Source organism: Patagioenas fasciata, chromosome 9 (genome assembly GCF_037038585.1).
Source record: "Patagioenas fasciata isolate bPatFas1 chromosome 9, bPatFas1.hap1, whole genome shotgun sequence".
In the NCBI taxonomy this organism is placed as follows: Eukaryota; Metazoa; Chordata; class Aves; order Columbiformes; family Columbidae; genus Patagioenas; species Patagioenas fasciata.
The window spans coordinates 9344422-9365361 of NC_092528.1; the positions used below are offsets into that span (position 1 = coordinate 9344422).

General features: G+C 47.3%; 2 protein-coding genes across 3 annotated transcripts in view; one reads left to right on the forward strand and one right to left on the reverse strand.

The window, feature by feature from the left end:
• The window catches only part of YEATS2 (YEATS domain containing 2), a 46068-nt gene extending 44691 nt beyond the window's left edge, over nt 1-1377 (forward strand). Inside the window, exon 32 of the mRNA XM_065844217.2 lies at nt 512-1377. The gene's annotated coding sequence lies outside the window, so the exon portion shown is untranslated. The remainder of the gene's footprint in view (nt 1-511) is intronic.
• Nucleotides 1378-4775: 3398 nt separating this feature from the next.
• On the reverse strand, nt 4776-20047 carry MAP6D1 (MAP6 domain containing 1). Of its 2 annotated transcripts, none has more exons than XM_071812310.1 (3): nt 19469-20047; nt 8853-8970; nt 4776-6329 (listed from the first exon to the last, which is right to left on the reverse strand). In XM_071812310.1, exons 1-3 carry the CDS (start codon nt 19966-19968, stop codon nt 6303-6305), a joined length of 645 nt encoding a protein of 214 aa, XP_071668411.1. In that variant the 5' UTR covers nt 19969-20047; the 3' UTR covers nt 4776-6302. The 2 variants fall into 2 exon arrangements, with proteins under 2 accessions (XP_071668411.1, XP_065701036.1); XM_065844964.2 differs by having other exon boundaries at nt 4776-6380.
• Nucleotides 20048-20940: the final 893 nt, after the last annotated feature.

Here is a 20940-nt window from a genome sequence, read left to right on the forward strand (position 1 = left end):
TTCAGCTAAGTATAATGTAACCAAATTCCTTGCCTCTCTAAAGGTGGTGTCAGATGTTGCCTTTCTTAGTCATGTCAGAAAGAGTAGACTGGCATGTGCTCAATCAAGATGAACAAACCATGGTCAGGCTTGGTAAGATTTGACTGACCACTTGTCCTGCATGGGACAGGAGAGGTGCAAGGACAGTATTGAGTGTTTGTGGGCTTGGATTGACTGAAACTCTTTGCCCAGTGAGTGCCTCCCCAGGCTGCCAAAAGGTTTGGAGTGTTATGCTGGTGGGCAGGTGACCTGCTGTGTTGTACAAGTCTTAATGTTTTGACAGCGTTCCGTAATGATCAGCTTGGATTGTGAAGTGCTGTGGGAGCAGCACCACTTTGGCTTAAGTTTTGCTCAACACAGAGAGGTCTGATAGGATCAAATAATGAGAGATTTGCTGCTTCTGGGGAGCTCCTCTGATGTCTTGACTGCAGGAAGAAGTTCTGCTACTAACCCCAGCACTTACCTGTCTCAGGAACATCGCTGGTGTAGGAGACATGTCTGCAGCCTGGCTATCAACAGCTCACTGAAGAAGGCTTTGCTGACAACATCCTGACCCACCCCACATCCACCACGCCTCTGTCCAGACCCACGAGTGCTTGCTAGTAGTGTGAACAAACCATTGTAAAGTTGGTGGGCCTCCTCTTGGACTGTTGTGCTTTCACGGTGCCTGTTTTGTGAGGCAGTGATGTCAGATGAGTGGAGCATGGGTCAAACAGCCAGAACCTCCAACGCTCTGATCTCAACTGGGTCTCTGATCTGCTGCATGGCCTTTGATTTAATCACTCTGTGCCTCAGTTTCCCCATCTCTGAACATGGGGAGCAGGATACCTACCTCACAGGGGTGTGCTGAGGCCTCGCTCCTCTTGGTGCCGTGCTTTGACAGTACAAAGCCTTTTATAAACATTAAACTACAGTTACCTTTCCTGGCCTGAGGTAGGAACAGAAATCTTAAAAATGTTATCTTTTGGTGCTTTTTTGGGCTAGAAGACAGGCGATGGTAACTCCAGTAGTGTGTAAGAACTGTGAAAGACGGTTCAGTTAGAGGATCTTTTCAGGCTTCCAAGGAGAGCAGTGTAGGTTTGACGCAGTTCTGGAACTGAAGAAGGTACTATGCACCTCAGCTGAGGTGCTGCCTGTCTTCACCTGAAACAGAACTGGGGTCTGCAGATAAGCCCCTCTCAGTTCATCAGAGCTAACAGGGAGTTGCAGTTGGCTGAACAAGAGTGGCAGATCCTGGCCCTTGAGTCTAGGGAATGGGACCAATGGATGAAATCCAAACAACATTCAGAGGACTTAAATGCCCCCTAGAAAGGGCATTACAGATACTGTGGATTCAACAGATCACTTCGTGATGAGCTCAAAGTCCATACTGCTTTCAAGCGCCCCTGTACACAGCTTTTACAAAAGAGAAGGACGTTTTCAAGATATCTGTCACTATTGCTATGACAGCCTGCAGGTTGTGTGGGAACAGCCTTTTGGGCAAACTCAGTCGTGCTATGATCTTCTGCAATGGCACATGTGTTTCCAGCCCCTGTCCCTTGTGGGCTTAGTTTCTGGGATTTTGATAAGCCCAGAGCAGCTCTTGAGGATGCAGGAGCTCATCTTTTGAGCATCTGTTTGCAAATTGTGGCTTCCTTGCCTGTGTCCTGCTTTTCTGTGAGGAACGGAGTTTCAGAAGGAGTCCTCTACCTGGCCCTGGAGCCGGCAGGTAAATGCCCCTTATTCTTAATGGGGTTCCTGCAGTGGAGATCTACTGCTACATTTCTGAGCAACCACAGGTTATTCTCCTAGGAGATGCTATATTAATAACATATAAAGTTTGCTGAAGAAAAATAAAATCTGTTAAAAGCAGATAGAAATAACACATTTGTTTAGTCCTTCAGATGTAGGAAGAGTTTGCAACAAGTGCTTTGAATTTTGAAAAGTGGTGGGAGAAAAATTTGTTGTTGAGAAGTTCCTGTGGGAATTGCTTGGAGATGAGTTAGAGGTTGTGGAAGTTCATGCAAACCATTCAGGTGTGTGTGGAATGCTATGGAGGATACGGTGTGTTGAAATGTTACAGTATATTTCTCTGGCTTTCTAAAGAGTCTTGATACAAGTTAAAGATCTCTGCAAATATTACCCCTATTTGTAATGCTGAGTGTTTAAATCCTTCATGTTATCTGTATTATACTGTATAATTGTGTAAGATACGTATGTTTACAATAAATTCTTTTATTAGCTGTGATAGGATTCTCTTGACTGTTACCTCACACTAAGAAGTTTTTCCAGATCCACATATTTTCGTGTGCTCTATATATTCGGGGTGTTTTAATTCTGGATAAAAATTGGTGGTTGTGGAATTGATCTGAACGAAAAGGTAGTTTTTCCCTTTTCTAGATTTTTGAAAAAGCTCTTGGTTTTGGAGCTTGGGGGAAGGGAAGCCAGGAGCAAGCTGAGCTCCTTCAACTTTTCATCCTCCAGAGCAACCTGTTTGAACAGCAGGTAATTGGTTTGTGTGGAAGATTGAAAAGCATGGTGGGTTGATGTTGGCTGACTGCCCTCTCACTCCCCTTTAACAGCACAGGGGGAGAAAATAAGATGAAAAAGCTTGTGGATCAAGATAAAAACAGGGACATTCTGTATTGATTACTGTCATAGGCAAAACAGACTCAACTTGGGAAAAATTAGTTGAACTTATTGTCAATTAGAATAGAGTTGGATGGTGAGAAACAAAGGGGAAAAAAAAAAAAAACCAAACACAAAACCAAAACAAAACACAGAAACAAAAAAACCACCTTCTCCCTCCTGACCCACCTCCTAAATAAGCACTGCTGGGGCCAGAGAGGCCACATGTTTGTGAGCCCATCTCCAGGACACGGTGGTCATGCTAAGCATGCCCAGAAGACACTGGATCATTCACTTTAGAAATGAAGCAGTTTGCACACAGAGCTGGCACAGGAGCTGTGTGTCTGGGTCCCTGGGTGCAGTCTTGGTGACACCAAAGTCTGTGCCACCAGGAACTGAGAGATCATCCATCCCTTCTGTGCCATCTCTGCCCTGAAAAACACCCACAGCTGCTCTGGACTACATGGCATCCACATCCATTTGTGGTAAACCGGGTTGGCCCTTAGGATCGTATGTTACTGAGTGGCCAAGATGAAGAAAACTGGTATGAATAAGGCAGAGGTGATTAGTTTGCATCTGTTCACCTTGCAAGAAATTAGTGGAATGCAAAGAGAAATGTGCAGTTTGTGCAAAATCATTAATGTGCTTCTTGTGAACTTTTCAAGTTCAGGTAACTAGACCTGTCCTGAGTAATGGGCTATTTTCAGCACCAGAGGTTCACCTGAGCATGTGGAAGTGCAGGTGTTAACAGCTCCCTGGCATAGCAGATGCAGCTGGCACGAAACACTCAGCATCCTGACAGGCTGGGTGTCAGCAAGATGGAACAAAACAAGCAGGTTCTGTGTCACCCTAGAGGTAGTAAATTACAGAACTTCAGGTGTAAAACCTTCCTTTTAAAATACATTTCTCTTTGTCAAATAACACTGTGTGATTCACAGTTGGGAAGCTCTGATGGACTTGGACGTGAACCCAGAGCGATTGGGAAGACAAGTCCTGATGTGAGAGCAGTGTTGGAAGCAGTCCTGACATGGCGACTCCCTGGAGCCTGCAAAACCTCTGTACATTTGCCCTCTTCAGAGAAACGTGGTGTGATACCTTGCAGTTTGGCTGAGGCAGGCACTTCCCCTGCAAAAATCAGGTATGTTACAGATGTCAGCAGACAGCTGCATCGTCCTGTCCCTTGCAGCGGTAAGGACCTGCTCAATTTTCCTTCCTCCTGTAGTTGGAACCAGGCAACAGCTCGTGAGCTTTTGGCTTTCTCCTGGAAGTCTCCTGAGGCATAGCTAGAAAAGCTGGCATCGTGCTGTCTAGGGAACTGGTTGTACCTTCACCACCTTTGCTCACTAAAACGTTCTTGGAAGCAGCTGTGAAGTGATGGTCTCTGTTAAAATTCAAAGCTAGCACCATTTTCCGGTGGTCTGTGTGGAATGGCAGAGTGAAACACAAGTTGCTCATCCCTTTCTGTTACCAGGGTGGCTGTGGGCATCACTGAAAGGCACCTACATCAAAGTAGATCTATCCTCTGTGCATTTCATAGTGAATGTAGCAAATTGGTATTGCTGGTTCGTCCCCCTTCTCCCCTTCGTGTTGGTGGACTGCTTGCTGAATAGTTTACTTTCCCTTTGAAAATATGTGGGAGAATTCCCGTAAGTGATTATGAATTCTGCAGAGCAACAGTTTTCCTTTGGAAAGCAGTTGTGCTTTCAGATTGGCAGTCGGGCCACAGCTTAAATTGTGCCTTGGAAGCCCTTCTTGCTGGGTTCTGTGCCTGCAGATAAGCCTGAGGCGTGAGGAACTGATGGCTGTGAATACAGTTGGGCATCTCCAGGACACCTTGCTTGGTGTCCTTTTTGCTGTGCTGCCCTGCACATGCAGCTGTGTGAGGGAGAATATAGTGACAACTTGTCCCATAACACTGAATACCAAAGGGTAGTGTTTTACAACAACAACAAAAAGGAAAGAACCAATAGCCAAAATACATTTTAATTTATTAAATTAAATCCAGTCCGTTTGATAAAATACAAGCTTATTATATTACCAGTTTACTTACAACTGGGTTGATTTTTTTTTTATTTTTTTTTTTTTTAAGAAATACAGTTAATTAAGAAGAGAGACTGAATAGACAATTTATCTTCTTTTTTTTTTTTTTCTGTCAGTAAAGTCCAGGATTGAAATGAACTTAAATTGTTTGAACAAAACTGTTAAAAACATTATAAAGAGATTAAACAAGCAGATTGAATTCTTAGAAACATCTAACATGCAAGACCTTTAGTACAGCTTGATTGTTTCAAATTAATTTCCAGAAAAACGGATGTCCTGAAAAATTATTTTGGCAAGCACTGCTATTACTGTACAGTCCTCTGGGTCCAAACACGTCAAGTCAAAGTTTTTCTTTTTTTTTTCTTCAAAAATAATGAGCAAAACTATGAAATAAGCAGTAGACTAATTATATTGCGTAAGTCTTTCAGATGGAAACTGTAAGCCCACTACAGTCTCAATGAACAGAGGCTAAAAAATGGTTTATTAAAACACATGTACCTCAGCAAAAGTTAAATGCATACCAGTCTAAAAAAAAAAAAAACCTTTAGAATAATGACATTTAAAATGGCCTATCTTAAAAATGAAGGATGTCTTACATTCTACATTACATTGTTCTTTAAGAAGAGTTTCTAAGTAACATTCGCTTCTGGTTGTTCCTAGCATTAGCATTACCAATATACAGGCAATAATTTAGGAATTTCAAGGCAATCTTTTCCACCTTGCATATGCAAAGAGTTAACATTTATTAAAAGTATAAGCATGTCCTTTTCATTAAAGGATCACAAACTGCTTTAGGTAAAGTCTGTATACAATATTTACACTTACCCTAACAGCTATATAAATTACATAAACATTTTAGATCCTCTGCAGTCTGGTAGGTGCTTAGATGGTTCTGTCCATGCAATCCCCTCCAAACCAGACCAGAGTGTTGCTGTCAGGGCTGGCTCCCAAAGTTCAGTCCCCTCTTGCTCCTGTGTCAGCCCACCAATTTTGGAATATCCAGCTTTCCAGCCTTAAAGCCCTAAGACACTGCATGTGCCCATTTTATTTTAGAGTTCAACGACGCTGACTTCCTCCAGCTTCTAAAACAACCCTGGAAGTTCAGATCAGCCCCTTTGGTGCTATGATTTCTGGTGATGCCATTTGAGGTCCTATTCTCAAAATCCCTTAAGAAGCTCAAAGTCAGCCAGACCCTCCCTGTCTTTCACTGGCCTACTTAGAGGGTGCTGCCAAAAGAAACTCTTTTTGGTTTTAATTATCCATTCCACTTGCGATTGTTTGCCCTCCCGCCCTATATGGTTAAATGTAGGGATGGTGCCTGCAATACAGCCTTTGCTGCCCAAAATCAATCTCCTAACACGACACCAGCTGGCATAGCATGAACCTGCTCCTGTGAAAAACTAGGTCACTCTTCGCAACGTGTTTTGCCAGTTCTGAACCGAGCGCCTTGCAGTTTGTTGTGTTAACAGAAAGTGTGTGTGCATATCATTAATCACTGGAGCTGCTTTTGATAATACTGGTTCTTTGATCTTAACACTCCTCATGAAAATTGCATAGTGATACATCTGAGCAGAAACGCCACGTTTCAGCTGCCTGGGTGTGCGGAGAGTCCAGGTTCACACATTGAGGATCCGTGACGGCGCCTGGAAAACAGCAGAAGGGTTGGGGGAGAACCTGGTCTTCACCTCTGGGATCTAGTGGGGTGAGGGGGGAGAGAAACATTAGTGCGACACAGGGTGCAGCTGTCTGGAGATTTTGAGGAGTCTGGAGTGTTGTGATGATCTGCTGTGTGTCTGCTTTCCCCCCTGAGCTCTTGGCTGGGCGTTGATGACGCTGGCCTTGGCATATGGGGTGACTCAAGGGCAGGCGTGATGCTGTGCCACCCAGGAGAGGCTCTGTTGTAACCCAGCCCTTGGACCTGGAGGTGTGTGGTGTGATGGGGATGGCCATGGCTGGGCAGGAGCCAGGCTCTGCCACACAGAGAGCTGCCCTCTTCACAAAGCCCCCCTGGCAAGCACTCCACAAACATCACAACAAATTCACCGCTGGATTTAAGTGGTGTGTGTCTGGTCCTTAACCTTTGGAAGAATGCCATCCAGGCTCCGTCAGAATGCCCCACTGTTGTGCTTTATGGGGCTGCAAGCTACGTGTGCTGTGAACAGAGGCACAGAGCTCGGGTACCCAAAGGAGAAAGACTGGTTACTGACCATGCTAGGCTGTGAAACTGCAAGGACTTTGATAAGGTTGTAAAATCAGGCCTGGAGGAAAGGTGGAGGTAAGAGAGGATGTTCTCTCTGGTGTCTTTCGAATCCGGATTTCATGCAATATGTAGCTGTTGTGGTTGTACTGAAGCATGAAGTGCACCTGGGTGCTTAAAACCCAAAGGATTTGAAACAGCACTGTGCTTAGTTGTGCATCCAGCCCAGGACTCTGAGTGAATCTGGCCATAAAACACGAAAGGATGGAAAGCTTTGCGGAGTATTCTCTTGGCACCATCTGATTACAGAAAAAGCAAGACTACAGGCAAAGGGAGTATAGGGAGAGTTATCAATCTGTTTGTTGTTGTTCTTGTGTTTTTTCCATTCCTCTAGGGATGCATCTGACACGCTAAGGAACAAGAGGAGCATCACAAACAGCGTGTGCACAGCTCAGTAGCTGGAGAGAACCAGAAGTCTGAATCCTGTGTGCAGGCTGTCAGCACAAAGCATAAACCTGACTCCCCCATGTCCAGCAAAGCCATGGGCTTCAGGCAAGAGGGAAGGTCCAAATGGCCAAGTGTAAACCAGGATGAGTCCAACTTCTGTTTGAACTGGTGGATCCTCAATACCACCTTCATTCCAGACTGCACCTTTCCCATGCTGTCTGTGAGAGAGGCCACTGTGCTTCCCTGGGGCTCCAGGAAACGGGACTTTTACTTACATGGTCCTTGGCAGAATGTGTTTGTGTCTAGGATTCTAGTCTTCTCTTTCCCTTCCATGAGAATGGGGATAGGGACTAAGGGGCTCATCTAAGATCCTCTCCTTTGGATCCTGTCTGCCAAGCAGACACTATATTTTGCTTCTCTGGGGTCAAAATATGAGATTAAATACAAGGGTTGAAATACAAGATTTAAGGGTTAAATACCCTCTATCCTCATTGCTGCACCTCAGTAACAGCCCAGACTGTTTGGAACAAGAAGGAAGTTTCAGTGAGGTTTGCAAATTCTGTTTTGCCTGCGGTCACTGTCCCACTTTGAGTGGAGCTGGATATACCCATCGTATGCCTTGTCGCAGCAGTGTGCCAGCAATCCTCTGCGGAGGAGGCTCTTCACTGTCTGCTGATTAAACATTTCTTCCTTGTCTCCTCCAAGGCAAAGATTTACTTTTTACATGTGGCCCTGGAGTAGCTGTTATTACCTCTAACGACACAGCACTCTGCAGCTGGGGAATTCAGCCCTGGACCTGTCTCTGCTTTCCGAGTCACTTGGTGCAGCCTGTGAACAGCTTTTGCAATAGGTTGTGAAATGCCATTCTCTTTGGTGGTCTAAAACAAAAAGCAGCTAAACCAGAGCCTCATCGGTGTGCACTTTCGTTATTCATGGGGATGGGGAGTGTGTGGGGCCCCACCAGGGAAAATGTGAAGTACAAACAGAACATTTCCTCATGGGATTTTCAGTAACACTTTCATGTCTTTCACCAACAAGAAAACAATCTTATGCTGCTATAGAGGGTTGTAGAATCTCGGAGGAGAATCCCAAGAGTTGTGCGGCTTGGCTGCTCACCGCGGGGATATCACACTTGGTGTTGGTAGTGGGGACAGCTTCTGCCCTTACTAGCACAGGAGAGTTTTATCCTGTAACGCCAGTGCACACTGACTGCTCTGAGTTGTACAAGCTGTGTGTCGTTCCCTCAGCTGAGGGAACTGCAAATCTTGAACTTCATGACTGTCATGCAGCTTAAAATCTTGGTCTGCATTGAATTATTGTAAGTTATGGTATGACATTCTTTAGCATGTCTCTGTGAAAGCAAAGGATGTCCACATTACCTAATGGGCAGTGATGAAAGAGTGGTCAATGAGGACATGGTTTTACTTTACATGCACCACACCGATAACAAATGAGGAGTTCCTGATACCTACTTTGGGCTTTACTCACATTGACTTTGTGATTTAAAAAAAATGTTAATTACCTTAAAATCTGCCTTGTAGCTTGTCTCTTGAACAAAATGGTCTTCTGGGATAATGAAGCCTTGCTTTGTCTTTATAGGCTTGGATGGTTTTACTCCAGTCCATGCGCGATACTCTTGCCTGAAATGAGATGGTCAGGACAGAAGAAACCATAAAACGCAACATACAGGGTACTTCTGCTCAGAGTGGTTGCAAAGCCAGAAAGCAAGGCTGGTTACAAGCAGCTTGTAAGACTGAACTTGTCTAATGTATACTGAGAATAAAAGAAGAACTGAGCCTAGAGGCCTGCCTCTCTTAAAAGCCCAGGCTGAAAGATGCAGCAGACTGGGCTAACTGGCTGCCCTGACTTAACTCTTTCTTTATTCCTGGAAAAATGTGCACTCTCCCAGAGGTGCTCAGTGCTTTCCTCCTGGGTAAGAAAAAGTCAGGGTGACTTTTTGCTTGATCACTTACATTGTAAAACATTGTCTGGCTTATTGGCCGCTTACAACGTGAAACACCTTGGTCTGGGGCTGCGGGTGCCCAACCCTCACATGCATGGAGGGACACTGCCGATGTTCCCTTACTTGGCTCCAGCTCTCTCAACAGCCGGCACGTTTGCCCATGTGTGCTGTGCTGTGCCTCTGCAGCAACTCAGTCTGGAATATGTTCCAAGGGAGACAGCAGCCCAGCACGAAGATGCTTCTGCTGATGATTGTCCTTCAGATGGGGCCAAGTGTTTTGACTTTGCACAATAATGTCTGAGAAGACGACACTTGGCTGACTTATTATTGGAGCGGTGACATCTCAGAAATGGGTGCAGAGACTGCAGCGAGGGAAGGGGCAGTACAGGTTTCAAGAGCACAGAAGAACAGCATGGCAGGGTCTCTGCTTCGCTGTACCTCTTGTCACAAACAGGCTTCACTAAAGCCATCTCCATTCAGACCTTCTGGATGCTGCAGTAGCAGCCAGCTGAGCTGGCTTGTTTGCTCTCAGGAGAAGACAGAAGTCTGCTCTGTTTGTGTTATGTATCTCTGGCAACCAATTCAGGCAGCTTCTGTAGCAAAAGGAGAGGCAACTAACCAAGATGTGAAAATTGTATGTTCATACTCTGACATACGTAAATAATAATTGTGTTTTACTAGCTGCTTATACACAGGATCAAGGTGTAATACTGAGTTCTGAGCCATACCCGAGCCAGGGAAATAGGCTGTTTCAGTGTGCTGAGCTTAGCTTTGATCCCAGCCTTTCTGATTTTCATTTTTCCCAAGCATGCTATTTGCTATTTTAGCTGCAAATTCCTCTTTTAAAAATCTTATTTAAACTGTATAAGGGTGGAATATGATTTTAAAATGTGTAGTTTGGTTTTGATCCTTTTAGTATATTACCAAAATAACTGCTGCCTCCTTTATGCTTATTTTTAAACATAGACTCAGCCTTAAAATGCTGCCTCTTTTCTTGGTTGATTTGTAGATACAGGGTGCAACCCTGGACTGTTTCTAAGACAAATGGAGGAACAAGCATGCTAATGAAATTAATTCTAAAAAAAATAGGTTACTGTCTCTGGACTGAGCTAGCTGCTGGCACTAGCCTACTGTCAGGACAGATGAGTGTGGGTGCAGGCACAAGCAGATGGGCAGAAGCTACAGCCGGGACTGGCAGCAGTTTATCAGCTTGAGTGGAGGCGGAGCAAGTTCTTAAATCCACTCAGTAACAGATACTGCTCTACAGAAGAGCTTCATGCCCATTGGAAAGGAAAACCAGGCTCCTGTCAAGGCTGTCTATGTGCACTGCAAATATATTTTTTAATTGGTTTGCTCTCACTGTTCTGAGCTGCCACCTTCTAGCTTCCCTGCATCTTGCTGTCCCAGCTTGCTCAGGCAGCAGGTAAGTGCCTGCAAAGCTCACCCAGTGCTGGTGCTGAAGTTCCTGCTGTTTTAGCACCTCAGGATAAGGAAACACCTTTGCAGAAAGGTGATTTTTGGCCAAGCGATGCCTTAGGAAGGCAACCTTTCAGCAGGGAATCCCAGACATGTGTGAATACTGAGTTAAATCTGAGCTCTGCTCTGCTGCGCAGCCAGAGGGAGGACACAGAGCTGCTTGGCAAAATACCAGCAAAATGGTACGAAGCCATCAATTACTTCCCAGCAGTTTCCAGGAACTGGAACCTGCTGCCCCTCATAAAGCTGTGTTGCCTCAAAGATGCTGGTGCCATTGATTCCTGACCATTCATCCTCGTGCCGGCTGGTCTCTCCGCTGCATTACGCTGCAGTGGAGTGTGTTCCCAGCTTTCCATGAATGACTGTGCTGCCTGTCTCTGCAGCCAGCTCTGTCTCACTGCTTCATAGCAGATCATTTGCTGATTTGGCAGGCCCCCAAACACAGCCCTTTTGGATCACAGGACCCTGATTTTGGCTGGAAGCCAAAGCGTTCTCCTCTCAGCCTGGATAGCCAAAACTATTTTTGAGGCACCTACATGCAGTGAGGAGATGCTTTGCCATCACCCATGGAAACAGAAAAGCGAGGGCAAATAGTCACAGCTCAGACCCACAGCAGTATTACTGGAATCAGTATTTTCCCCTGGGGGAACCCAGGACTCTGATCCACAGAGAAGGGACTGGGCAAAACAGAGATGACATATCCCCTTTGGGAGTTAAGGTACTTGAAGCACAACAAGAATGAAAATTATAACCTTTGGTTCGGAAAGTACAGCTAACTAGATTTGCTCTGCCTTTCAGTTTGCATGACACGTGCACCCATCTCCAGCTGTATAGCAAGAAATCAGAAGGAACACGAGCCCAAATACCAGTTTTCTGACTTGGCTATTATAGAAATCAGTCTTGGAGTCATGAGTAGAGTCAAAATACATGAGCCTGGGGAGTGTTACTTAGTTTAAGATGTCAAGTGTCAAGATTTACTGACTTTCTCCCACCATTTTCTTCCTGTTCTTGAGGAAGCCAATGCATCAGGTCAATCTCAGCTGGTGCGTTGCCTCTCCCTCCCTTCCCAGTGTCTGACACCATGGCTAGTGTCTCATCCCAGATCACACAAGTAGCATTATTAGCAAGAGAACAGCATGGTGGGAGAGGAATTTACAGAAATGGTATGGGGAAAGGGAAAGCCCTGTGTGGTGTGGCGTCCAGCTCCTGTTGGGGATGAACAAGACGCACTGACTGTTGCTGCTGGAGACAGTCATCTTCGTCCTTCCTGCTGTACTCCCTCCCCTTCCTCCTCCTTGTCCCTAGACAGCAGCTGTTGTCAGGTTATCTTGGGGCTGCAAGCACCTGAAGTGGAGGGCGAGTAGCCTCCAAGCCTATAATTCAGCATCCACACTCTCTTTAGTTTCTCTTTTGTTCTTCATTGTTACAACCTAGAGATGAGATTTTTTGATCTCTGTAAATCGAAATGACCCAGTGGTACTTATAAGTACTGAAGCACCAGGGCTGTGAAAGAAAAAGGCCTCCTGAGTTGTAGGCAGGCTTTAAAATAGCAGAGACCAAAGGGGAGAAAAGGGCTGCTTTTTGCGTACTGCTGTTTCTTTACCTCCGACTCACTGGAAGGAATAAACAGAAGCTCCCTGCAGGTGGCTGCCCCGTTACTCTGTGGAACTACTTTGATCACGTAAATCACTGGTTTGTGGATCATTTGTTTGCTCTTTCTTGTAATTGGTTAATAGAGCCTGGGGAAAAGCATTTATTTTGTACTGTGTCAGGATGTGGCTGGAGGGGCAGGTTTGGATCGATTCAGTGTGGAGAGCGGGAGGCTGGTGACCTGCTGGGACAGTTCAACCCCGCAGCAGTGATGGGAAATGGAGCAAGTGGGAGTACAGCTAATGTGTATGCTGGAAACAAACAAACGAGGTTGGACTGTAATTACCAGAGGGTTACTATGAAGCCCAGCTTTGAAGAGAGCTGTTTCAGCAAGCTGGTAGTTGTGTGCCAGTGAGCAGGACCCCTGCACCAGAGCTGTCCAACACCCAGGACACAGTGGGTCGGGCGCAGGGATGTTCTCACCACAATTTGTTGTGCGGCCTCGCAGACTTCAGGGCATGATTTGGGAACGATGGATTCAGGACTGGTCCTTCTATTCCTCCCTGCAGCTCAGGTTGCTGGGTACTGTGAGCTGTGTGGCTACCAGAACCTGTGCTGCCTTTGGGCTCTTCCCCCATATAATGCTCTTCACAAATGTTTTCTGGCCTTGCAGAGAAAGCTGCCTGCAAAATCTTTATTTTACTGATCTAGTGAAAATTTAACCTAGAAAGTGTTGTTGTTTTGTTTTGTTTTTTTTTTTTTCACTGAGATGAAGGGCATTTCTACCGGGGGTGGGGAGGCAGAGGGCAGAAATAACCAACTTTGCAATACTGGGGCTGTCATTTCCAGACAGATTCACCTTCTGTATTTATAGTATTCCTTTGCCCCACCAGTGCCATCACAGTTGGTGCTGTAGCACCTCATCTTTGTCACGGTTTGCTTCATGTGATTATCAGTGGCATTCTGAACCACTGCATTATAATCCAATTTATCATTTAAGAAACAGAGAAAAATGCTCATCCTGTGTAGCTGAACATAACATGACTCTGAGCTACACTGCTTGAGATAGCCTGCATTTATTCTTCCACTGCCTTCTTCCTTCTCATATCCAGCACACCAGTGAAATTAAGTGGCACAGTGAACATTTGTCACATTTCCTTTTCAGGCGGAAAGTTCTGTGCACATTTTGGGAGTCTCTGTTATTAAGATTCTATTTTCAAAGCACACAACTCTAGATATCTGTTGGGGAAGCCAGACTGCTGTGTGGGGTTTGGGCAGAAGGTGATATGGGTGTTTTCCCTCTAAGCTGTGTTAGACACCAGTGCGGTGCTGGAGGCCCTTCCAAGCTTGGGACACACAGGAGCAGCTTGTCTCCATTCTCCTATCCAGCCAAAGACCACAGGAATGGGGGAAAGGCTGATGGAGGGGAAAAAAATAGAGAGGGAGCTAGATCAGCACACAAGAATTACAGAAAAGGAAAGCAGAAGACATCTGGCTGTTCCCTGTCTTGGCTCTCCATTGCGGCAGAGTCAGGCAGTACCTGGAGCTGTTCATAACTCATCGGAGAGAAGCAACAGCAAAAGATCAGACTGAAGGGCCAGGAAAAATAACTTCAGCCTCAAACTGTTGTCTTAGGGTGAGTTGGGGGGGCTTGCTCTGCTTGCAGACAGATCCCCGAGGAAGGAGCACTTACAGCAGCATGACAGGACAGGCAGCTGCTTCCCTCTTACTGGAGCTGTGTGAATGAGGGTTTCTCGGTAGGTCTTAGGGTCTTGACTTCTGTCATTATTCCACTTCCCATTCTTCTCTAAACTTTGGGTGTACTTTGAGTGGAGAAAATTCCTCCTACCTTTACACAACAGCTTTGAATATTCCACATTTCAGTTCTGCAGCGTACTTTGCACAACAGACTTCCTCTCTTGAGCCACTATTTCCAGCCCCCTTGCTTTCCCCTCCTGCAGCTCTGTCTGCCTCCAAGCCCCTCCTTGCCCCAGGCAGGCTATGCAGTGCACAGCGAGTCTCTCTGGATCCATCCCAATGCCTTCACCAAGCAAGCTTACTTCTTAAATAGCGTAAAAATCAGAGGCTTCAGTATTAATTTCCCCAAGCAGCAAGATACTTAAGAATGTAAAGATAACTGTAAGCCTTGATTATAAAAGCTTTACTCCTATAATTAAGGATAAACATGTGTTTAAGTATCATGCTGGATCAAGGATGGAGCTCCTCATACACAGTACTGTTAACCCTGCCAGCTCAGGTGTGTGCCATGATCCCATATATTGCTGAACATGAGTGCAGGTGTTTTCTCTGTTTTCTTCTGCATAGGTGAAATAAGATGCTTTTCAATGTGAAACAGTCACCACAGTTCACTTTGCCATTTTGCAAAAGTGCTATTTGAAGGCAGGTGAACAGCATAGACAGCCAAGTAACTGTGACTGCATCCACAGACATGGGTAAAAGTGTCCTTCCCCTTCACTCTGCAGTATCTCCCTTTGTGGGAGAATGTCTCTGCTCCATGGTCACAGTGCCACAAACGGCACATGCTGAATACTCATGCAAGAAGATGGGAGTTCAGTTTGCTGAGGGATCTTCCACCCTGCTATTCCCAAAATCATTAGCAATGCCACATCAGCCATTGCTTAATGACCCCAGCTCTTTACACATTTTCTTTTCATCAAAACAGGATTGCTCACTCTGGGTGAGCAGGAAACCCTGCTGATCTCTGTGCCCATGGTTTTGTCTGCTTTACTGCTGTGCCTCCCACCTATGAACAAGGCGGGTGCTCTCGACTCTCACACCCACTCAAAACACCTGTAATTCAGAAACACCACCTGCAGAGACTAGGCTCTGTTTGGGACTGGTGCTGTGTGTGTGCAGAAATTCCATCATCATCCCCCTTCCCTGAGTACTAACACAAGCAAAGCCAATGGGTGGAAGAAGAAGAGGCAAAACAGCTCTGATGCAAGGTTTTCATGTATACATTTGAAGTGCTTTCTGGAAACTGGCAGGTTACCAAAGGGGAAACTGAGGTCTGAAGTGACCCAAAGAAGCACAGCTGAGCCTTGAACAGGGCTCTTCTCCCAGCAATATCAGGCCTGGCAGAGAGGTTGTGCCTTCATCCCCCTTGTCTTCTAACAAGGTAAGAAGACGACATCCAGAGAACAGAGCCAGCTGGAGATACCTGCTAACAGCACCAGCTTCTCTCACCTGCTGTAGAAGGGAGTTAAGTAAAGCACTCATCTACTTCTAACATGTCTACTAAATGCAATCAAGACTTAGTGCTACAGCTAACTGTGTGCAAATCTCTGCTGTGTCAGAAATACACAGCACCTGCAACTTGCTGCTGAAAGGGAGAAGCCACTTCCATGACCTCAAAGGACAAACCCTCAGGGAAGTGCAGAGAAGGTGGCTCAGCGCATCCTTCCTCCTCCTCCCGCGTCAGTAAAGTGTGATGTACTGCAACCGTCTGCAGCAGTCCGCAGCATCTTTTTGCAGTTGAAGCACATCCCATTTTAGCCTTTCAAGTGCGGCTTGTATCGATCTGCCTCAGCCCGTGTGCCTGAGCTCCCCCCATGTAGCCCAGTTGGGGTTTGACTTCATTCAGGCCCTGCAGAATTTTGGGAACTGGAGCAGTCCCAAAGATTTGGGGGCATGGGGCCATAGTTTGGAGGGCAGGCAGCTGCAACAGCTGCACTGTTCTTCTACTCTTTATACAGAGTTATTCTTTCAAAATTAGAATATCTTTGCTTCCTCAGAGGTACAGGTATTCTTCCAAAATCCCCTCCACCTTTATTTTCTTCTGGCCATAGAAAGGCTTCCCCAGAAGTCACTAGCAATGGGACTGGTCTTCGTCACTGATCCTGGGGGTTTATTTTGTTCTGGGAAATGCCAGGTCAGACTGACTGGCTGTACCACATACAACCAGTTTTGTATGCAGCTGAGTTTCCTTATGAGCTTAAAAAACAGTGCAGAGACAAAGATGTAGCAAGAACTTGCAGAATGAAGCCTCACGGGAGCAGTGCTCTGATACACAAACATATCAAATAATGCTGAACATTACATGGGACTCACCACTGCACTTAAGTGTTCCACAGAAACAAACGTGCAATAGGCTGTTGCGGTCAAAATCCCTGAACTAAAAAGAAACAAACGAAACCTGAAAAACCTCCACCACCTTACAGAATTAAGCAAGAATACCACTGCTGCCATTGAAAGTTTGGAGTGGGCCATATATCAATGCCAACTTTTCTGCGCTGTCATGTTCAAGCCGTTCTTTCCCTCCCTTCAAGATCTTTTCTCTTTAACATTAAGCGAGCCCAACCAGCTGCGGATACCTGACAGTCACAAAACACAGCTGGAAGCTGCTGACTGGCAGTGTCCACACTGCAGGAGCAGATCCTAGTGGTGAGAGCCTCATGGAGTGGGCCTGACCTTGTGGGGAGCAGAGCCAGGAGCAGCTGCAGCACACAGGATTCAAAATGACCCATTTCTTACGTGAATGGATGCAGGTCCCCATGCACAAAGCCTGGTCCTCAGGGCTGCAGGGCTGAGCCATAGGAAATGTCTGATATTCCTGCAACAGCAGAAGAGGGGGAAATCTTCCCAAGGTTCTCCTTAGAAAGGAAATTAGGGTGTCTAACCAAGAACCACGTGCGTTTTTCACAACTTTGCTCCGCTAAGCTTCTACCTGCAGTGTCCCCTACATGTGTATCTCTGTGTCTCCCTTTTCTCAGATCCCCTAAAGGCACTGTGTATCTCACACCCAACCTCCTCATCAGGGTTCAGCATCCTCCAGCTGCCACTGGTAACAGAAATCCCTTTGCTGTGCCTCTACCACAGCTGATCTGCCTTTCCTGCTTCCCCAGCATTCGCATCTGTGGGTGGAAACTGCTTATAAGAAGCAGGGCAGATCCTTGCTGCTAGAGGTTAGTAGAGCTGTGTGTGGTCACTAAGGAACAGGTTACTGCACCAGTTGGGTCCTTCTGGTCTTTGTTAGGAAGATGAAGAACATCAACACTTAATGGTGCTGTTTGACTACAGCCTAAAGATGAGATATGTGTTTGCAGACTGCAATACTGTCTTTGGTAAGTAATACTGTAAGAGAAAAGCTCCTGTATAGTCTTTCTTAAAGAAAAAGTAACAAATTCAAAACAAAATAGACCCTTGCAGCTTGTGAAGTTGTTGTGGACCTTTCTCTTGCTGCTTATTCTGAGTCCTGTGACTTTTCTAGGTTGCTCTGACTGGTATGGGGATTTCTTGCATTTGCAATGTTGTACTGGGTAATAATTAAAAGCAACTGTGGGAATTACCTGAATAAGACCAAGGTGGCTGGACTTGTATAGCCCTGTCTGCATTAGTTGTACTGTGTAGCCTTTGAACAGCTTAAAGGTGTTATGTGAGAGCTCTGTTCTGGTGTGGCTGCTGCAGCTTGTGCCTCTGTCCTTGTCCTGCACTGCTTCTCCCATCAGCTAAGAGGAGTTCCTCAACTAACTTTAAGTCTTACTTTTTGTAAAATTTGTTTTGATTTGCTTGTTGGTATGTCATTTTGGCCAGTGTTTGTCCTGTGACCTGCAAATTTCTTGCTCTTTCATGACAATAGTTGAGATCCCTGTGTAAGAGTAGACAAGTCAGAGGGAAGAAAGATGCAAGTGACTCTGAGTGTTGGAACAGCTGTAGGGAAGCTGCAGCCCTAATGCAGGCTATTGTGCCCTTCCTCTGGGATCAGGCTGAAGAAACAGGGCAGGGTTCAACAACAGGGGTATTGATGTGTTTCTGAAAGCTGAGCCTTGCGAAGTCTTGTACTAGGTAGGTTTCTCTGCAGTAATTCCTGTGCTGCTTGGAAATCTAGAAGTGCTTTTCTTCAGAGTTAATCATCACTCTGTGATTCTCCTATGAGATGTAGCAAAGGATGAAACAGCACATACATTTGAACACTGCAGTTATTCCTCTCAGAGTTCACATGTTAACTGTCCTAGTGCCAGGGCAGCTGCCTGCATGAGGAGGAGTGGGATAAGCAATACGCTTTCCTGTGCCAGCCTGTAATCCTTCCCAGGGTCCACAGTGTGCTTGTCTTAAGAGCATTGTGAAAAACAATCTAATGAACTGCAACTATGAAATGTCTCCTAGTAACATAATAGATAATAAGTGTCTAAATACTTGGGATTCTGTTGGAATAAAAATAGTTATTCTATTAATATACCTTGTAGATACATTAAAATCTGCTAAGCATCATTGTTGGGGAGTGAGTGGTAACAACGTGAAACTGGCACAATATTTAACAGCAGCTTTGTAGGAGCTGAAATCCACTCTCCTTCCAGGGGATGAATTTAGGTGCATCCTGTCTGATTGTTTTTTTCCAGAGAGTGAGTGGTTGTAAACAGTCATATTGATCACAGGGAAAGGAAGGCATCAATAACATAAAAGTCAGTTGTTTTTAAAGCTCTTTGGGAAAGGTGGTTTGTGGCAATTTTTCCTATTGAGCATATTGACATATTTTTGCGGGTATATCCCCTGTTGCTTTCGTGCCTCAGTAACCCTTGCCTCAACGTGAACGTAGCATTCCAGGAGTTTTAAAGGAAAAAGGTGATGGCACTGACAGATTTGGGGAGCACAGTTCGGTGCCACTAAGTACGGACAGCTCCTGGGCAGCCCCAGCTGTCAGGAGCCCTGTGTCCCCCATCAGCGGGTGGGGAGAGGACGGCTGCGGGATGGCATCCGGGATCCCACCCCGCTTGCGCTCTGAACCGCGGCAGGAGCTGGGAAAGGCAGGGCGGCTCAGCCGTGTCGGGGCGGTGCGCCTGGCCGGGCTCTGCTGCAGAGCTGCACGGACGATGCTGGCCGGGCTCAGACACCCGCCTGGAGAGCGGGCGACGCTTTTAAGGACAGCGCTTCTAAAAACAAACGTGGCTTAGGCGACAGATTGAACCCACTGGCGAGACGGCAGCCCTTGCCTTCCCCCCCGCTTCTCCCCTTGGTTGCCGCTTCCCCCCGCGCCGTGGTCGTTTGCCGGCATCCCCACCCCGCGTTGCGGAGGAGCATCCCTCGGCCGTGGCACGGAGCACCCCCGGGGTTCGGGCTGGAGAGCGGGGCGGTCATCTGGGCCCGGTTACCTGTAGGAGGTGGTGTGGCCGCCGTCCACCTGTAAGTGCGGCCGGAGCTGCTCGGGGCCGCCGCAGCCGTCCGCTGCTGGCCGCCCCCCGCTGCCGGGCAGGGCGCAGGCGGCGCGGCCCGGGGCGGGCTGGGGGGCGGCCCCGTCCCTCCCGCCGCTGCTGGCGCTGACCCAGGGGAAGGCGTCCCTCCTCGGGAGGGGCCACGCTCTGAAGTCCCGCCGGTACTGAGTCTCCGCCGGGAAGGGCTCCCCGGTCGCGACCGCCCGGCCCTTCCTGCGGCCGCTCGGCTTCCCAGCGGCGGGGTCCCGCGGGCGGGGGGCCGGGGCGGGCGGGCGAGCGCTGCCCCGCGTGGGGGGCCCGCCGCGCTGGGGCGTCCCGTCCTCCTGCTCCTCGATGTCCGAGTAGTTGTGGATGGTGAGCGGCACGGAGAGGTCGGACTTGTCCAGCTGGCTCCAGAAACGGGCCAGGCAGCACACCCGGCTGATGCAGGGCCAGGCCATGGCCGCAGCCCCCGCCTCGCCCGCAGCGGCGCCCGCAGCCGGCCGGGTACCCGGCTTCAGCCTTCATCGGCGGCAGCCCCTCCTCCCGCCGCCCCCTTCCCCCGGTGCTGACACCCCCTCTCCGGGATTACGGCCCGCACACGTGACCCGGGCTGCCGGCAGGAGCTCCGTGCGGCTGTCGGTGCCGGCGGGGGCTGCCGGCGATGCGGGGAAAAGCCGCCGACACCGAACTCTGCGCCGGGTCCCCGCCGGGAGGCGGCTCCGAGCAATGCTGCGGGGCGGCGGCATCCGAGCCGGGCTGCGGGGCTGGCTGCCTTCCCGGGTACCGGCTCTACCTCGTCGTGCGCCTTCCAGTCCCACGCCTGTTGTAGTGCGTTAGGATCCTCTCTCCGTCCCCGGGAAGTTCCGCAGTACGCCCGATCGCAGGCAGCGGCCGAGCGAGGGATATTGCTCTGCTCTAGTTGGGTAGTGTTGCTTAATTGTAACTTCAAGTTGGCCGTAACCATTTGTGATTAGAGGAAGCATTTGTATACGAAACCTGATGTTTATAAAATAAGTAATCTGCATAAGAAATAGCAGCTTTGCAGTGTTAGTTTCCAATAGCTTTGTACAAAACAAAACCCCACCACAACCAACCAACCTCTCTTAACACCTCCCGTCCTCCATTTACATTAACAGTTTAACTGCCTCACTTTAAAAATACTGCCTATTGATGAAAATCCAAGCATCGATTACATATTTAATACATGATTCACATCATTTACTGTTTGTCAGAGACCAGAAACCCCAGCTTTTCTTTGTACATTCACGTTCAAAGCCAAACAGTCCTGGTGCAAGCCACTGAAGCTGACAGAATTACATTGAGGATAAGTCCGGCTTTTGAAATTCAACATGTTATGTAATAAATGGCTACAGGCCAGAATGCTCTTCCACAATTCTCCATTCACTGTGTTACTAAAGAAGAAGCTGAAT